The sequence below is a fragment of the Austrofundulus limnaeus genome, unplaced genomic scaffold (assembly GCF_001266775.1).
Source record: "Austrofundulus limnaeus strain Quisiro unplaced genomic scaffold, Austrofundulus_limnaeus-1.0 Scaffold156, whole genome shotgun sequence".
NCBI lineage: Eukaryota > Metazoa > Chordata > Actinopteri > Cyprinodontiformes > Rivulidae > Austrofundulus > Austrofundulus limnaeus.
In genome coordinates this window covers 803,898-805,370 of record NW_013952558.1, presented here as the reverse complement: position 1 = coordinate 805,370, position 1,473 = coordinate 803,898, and the positions used below count along the sequence as shown (strand labels likewise).

The 1,473-nt window shown below is 41.5% G+C and overlaps 1 protein-coding gene across 1 annotated transcript in view; it reads left to right on the top strand.

Annotated features, from left to right (window-relative positions):
- Positions 1 to 777: 777 nt before the first annotated feature.
- The window catches only part of LOC106523408 (fibroblast growth factor 1), a gene marked incomplete at its 5' end in the record, with an annotated part of 4,174 nt that continues 3,478 nt past the window's right edge, over positions 778 to 1,473 (top strand). Inside the window, 1 exon segment of the mRNA XM_014016808.1 lies at positions 778 to 982. Within this exon segment, the coding sequence (XP_013872262.1) occupies positions 778 to 982 (205 nt within the window).

The window sequence follows — 1,473 nt, the reverse complement described above, 5'->3', positions numbered from 1 at the left end:
AGCATATGCCCCCAGCTGATATCTACAACTTTACCCTTTGGATTCTGAGGAAAACCCAGACTGTTAGAAGGTGGATTGTTAGGCCATACATTCCTTTTGTAGCCTTTACTTTCCTCCCTCATCTTTCTTTCCTTGCTTTTGTCTCATCCAAGACATTCCACTTGGCGCTGTCACAGCTGTACCTCTGCTTACAAATGATTGCAGACACTGCTGGCTACATCCACAACTGCTTTTTTTTCCATTTCAGAGGACAGACTTTATGGGATCTCTGCTCTCCAGGCTGTAAATGCTCAAGCAGTGGGTCTGAAAAGGAGACGCACTCAAAGAGGCAGACAAGCAAAAGGAATTTTGAGAATGTAGGGTGTTAGTGAGACATTTGGCTTCAAACATGATGTGATAACTAACAGATTGCAAAGCTTTACATAGTTTATTAAATGCTAAACTGTTACCTTTAGTTACATTTCCAGCAAGGTTTTGAAGCATTGCTGCAAATTTCCTGTTATCTCCAAAGTGTTTGTTTATTTTTGCTGACCAGCTTTGCTCCAGTTTCAAGAGCAAAGTTACATCACAGTCATCTGGAAATCAAGGGACATGTCCTGTCATGTTGCTGTTTGGCTCTGATTTTTGGATATAATCCAGGTGTGACTCCTCGCAAACCTTATCACTGCCCGTTTGAAACAGCCAATAGGAGGACACGATAGGCAGCATCATTCTCCTCCTTTGGCCTCTCCTGTCCCAGGCACAGTGAGTGAACCTCCTCTGTTTTTACATTCCCAGGGACATCGCTCTGCTTTATCAATGCCTCACACTCGACGTGGGATGTTTGAGGGAGACGTCACGGTGCTGCCGTTCGGCTCCTCTCCTGCAGACCTGTCCAAGCAGCACCCCCTGATCAGGCTGTACAGCCAGAACGGAGGTTATCACCTGAGGATTTCACCAGATGGAGCTGTGAGTGGTGGGAGGCAGGAAGATGATCCTTACGGTGAGAAAAAAAAACACAACTTTTGTCTTTTTCCTTGAATCAATATTACATCACTCTAATGAGTTTATGCACTAGTTTGAAGGAGTTATCTAAAGTTGGGAYATTAAATAAAAATAGTGAATGACTTCCAAATATCAAAAGTCCCTTTTTAAAAAAAGCCAAATTTTGATATTCAAAAATTGTATCATTTTAGGAGAAAAAATAAACATATTACACCCATAAGACCCGTGGTGACATTGGTGTCACAGAGGGTCTTTGGGTTTTATYATGAATGGTTAAACAATGTTCAGACAGGACCATATTTCCCACTGTCAAGTGTCCTATTTTCTTTTAATAACAGCCTGTTTGAAAAACAGTTCAGGATATTTGGAGGTTAAAATACATTGTAATGCTTTTACTGTGATTTACTTAACTTTCTTGTCAGTGTGTGATTCGTTTCCCATCCAAGTCATCTCAACTTTGCCATGCTTCTCCTCCTGCATACTTTGTCC